Below are 2,313 nucleotides of genomic sequence, written 5' to 3' on the forward strand. Positions count from 1 at the left end.
ACCTTGGTAGTCATATGATATAGTAATGAAAAAAATAATCACTGACAAGTTTTTGCAGCACGAGTCCAATTAATGTACTTGGTTCACAGCAGTTTGGTGCTTCTGCAGACGTTGTACTAACCTGCAGGAATGAGGTGGCTGGCCTTGTACTAGTCAGACTTTTAAAGCATGACTTTACTCAAAAACTGCGAAAGTAACTTTGTGGTATTTGGTTTATAGGTGATATATATGTTGCAGGAAGCCTAAACTGGATAAGTGGTTTAATTAATGCATGGATTTTTAAGATGTAATACAGAAGAGAGTTGACCCCATATGTTATGAGCTTGTTGGCACCTTCTGATCCTCCAAAGATGAGGCTTGTTATATATCTAAAGGGTGACCATAAATTTTTCCATCAGGGCTTTCCAGCTTTGAAATGACCAGCCTGAGGAGATAAGGCTCACAGAAGTATTGGTGTTTTGCTGTGATTGAATCCTTTATGATCTTTTACTGCCTTTGATTGTCTTTTTGAAATCAGCTTTCAATTAGTTTACAGTGCTCTCTGTTTTTGGTGGTTCTTCCATACCAGTTTTATTTCTCTTTACTTTTTTTTGGGTTTTCCTATTTCTTTCTGTTCATCTCATCACTTAAATGTTATAATAAAATTATTACTATTTTTAAAAAGATCTCTGAACACGAACAAAGTCCTGCATCTCTAAATCAGCAGTCTTTTGCCAACTTTTAAAGAAAATCTAGGAAGTATTGAGCAAAACATAAAGAGCAAACAGAGTAACTTCTAGGGCCTTAGTAATTCGTCAACCATTGAAATTCACTTGCTTCAAGAGGTTTGGCTGAAGAGGACAAAGGACAAAACCCTACAGCCCATGTCTTTAAACCCATTCTATCTCTCTCTCTCTCTCTCTCTCTCTCTCTCACTTTTGTACACATGCACGTTTCTGGTAAAGGTAGGGAGTAAAGTTCAGGCTGGTCAAGAGGACAGAGAGATCACCGTCCTGCCCCGGAGGAAGACGGAGGAGCCGGACGACACGACCACGGTGAGTGTGATTCACCTCTGAGCTCTGAGAAAGGCCGTCTATTTATAGAAACCATATGCAAGTGTTGGGGCTCTGTAATTTTTAAGGTTTAGACTGAATGTAAGTGGACAGATGAGAACTGCAGCTAACCTCTGGGCAGTGGGCTCTACATGTGAAAATATGTGTAAAACACTTTGGAGTCAGAGTGAAGGAGACCAGCATGCATACAATGAAAAAAAAAAAAGACCAAGCATTGTCGTTATTAAGGTTTCTACCCATTTATTGGGAATTTTCCTTTCCAAATGTTAGAACATAAGAATTCCAAGGACAAAATTCATATAAGACACTTAATTTGAAGGGTAACACCTTATAGTTACTGAATCTGTGCTCTTTTAGCAACTACAGATGGATCGAATGCAACCTCACTCTAATGAAACCTCAGCAACCTGGTTGAAGTTGAGGGTTTAAAGTTCTCATGAACATTAATGATAATAAAGTTTGTGGTTTAGGCGTTGTGTCCTGTAAGTGCTCAGTGACACAAGTGTAGAGACTGGTTGGCGATGTCCTAGAAACAGTCCGTTGCTAGGGAAAAATGAAAATTCACCATCTGGTTGCTGGAGTTTGCTGGCAGACACTGTTTAACTTATTGCTGAAGACTCAGTAGGTCACAGCGCTGACCGAGAGAAAGGCCGGTATAAAAATGGAAATGAAAAAATCTATATTTCCCGAACAGCTGGTCAGTGGTTGTTAGCTGTCTCTAGGTGAAATAAGTTGCAAGTTGTAGGTTGCAGCAAAAATGAAAACGTTTTTCTTGAAAGACAAATGTTCTACATTTGGCAATAGTTCAGACAAGCTGGCGTCTTCTATGCAAACTACTGGTGTCTGCAGCAATCTGTTGCTGTGACCAAATGAATGATGAATATCAGAAACTGAAAAACATCTAATGAACAGATGAAGACGCCATCATCTGACTCTTCCTGCTGCGCGTCCTGTATCAGTCTGAAGGACAGATGTCCTCGACCTCGGGGAATCCTCAACCTGCTCATCACCAAAGGTAACGAACACTCATGATGCCTGTGTGTTTGTATAAGGTAACATCCTCAACTATGTGTCTTCATTAAATACTCTACCTGACCAGCAGCACTGTGTAAATGTGTCCTGTCACACTGAATCTTAATGGGATGTCACATCTGCTCGCAGTCTGTTTGTTTGCTCTGCTGTTCGGAGTCGTCTGGACCATCACGGGAAAAGAGTGTTTACCTGGAGGGAACCTGTTCGGCATCATCATCCTCTTCATCTG

The 2,313-nt window shown here is 40.5% G+C and overlaps 1 protein-coding gene across 1 annotated transcript in view; it reads left to right on the plus strand.

Moving 5' to 3' along the window:
- Positions 1–2,313, plus strand: part of LOC102195483 (mitochondrial sodium/hydrogen exchanger 9B2-like) — a 13,445-nt gene that overhangs the window by 1,974 nt on the left and 9,158 nt on the right. The window contains exons 2-4 of the mRNA XM_013916159.1: positions 945–1,034; positions 1,965–2,067; positions 2,214–2,291. Coding sequence (XP_013771613.1) covers positions 945–1,034; positions 1,965–2,067; positions 2,214–2,291 — 271 coding nt within the window. The remainder of the gene's footprint in view (positions 1–944; positions 1,035–1,964; positions 2,068–2,213; positions 2,292–2,313) is intronic.

This window comes from Pundamilia nyererei, unplaced genomic scaffold (genome assembly GCF_000239375.1).
Source record: "Pundamilia nyererei isolate P.nyererei 1_Seehausen unplaced genomic scaffold, PunNye1.0 scaffold00489, whole genome shotgun sequence".
NCBI lineage: Eukaryota > Metazoa > Chordata > Actinopteri > Cichliformes > Cichlidae > Pundamilia > Pundamilia nyererei.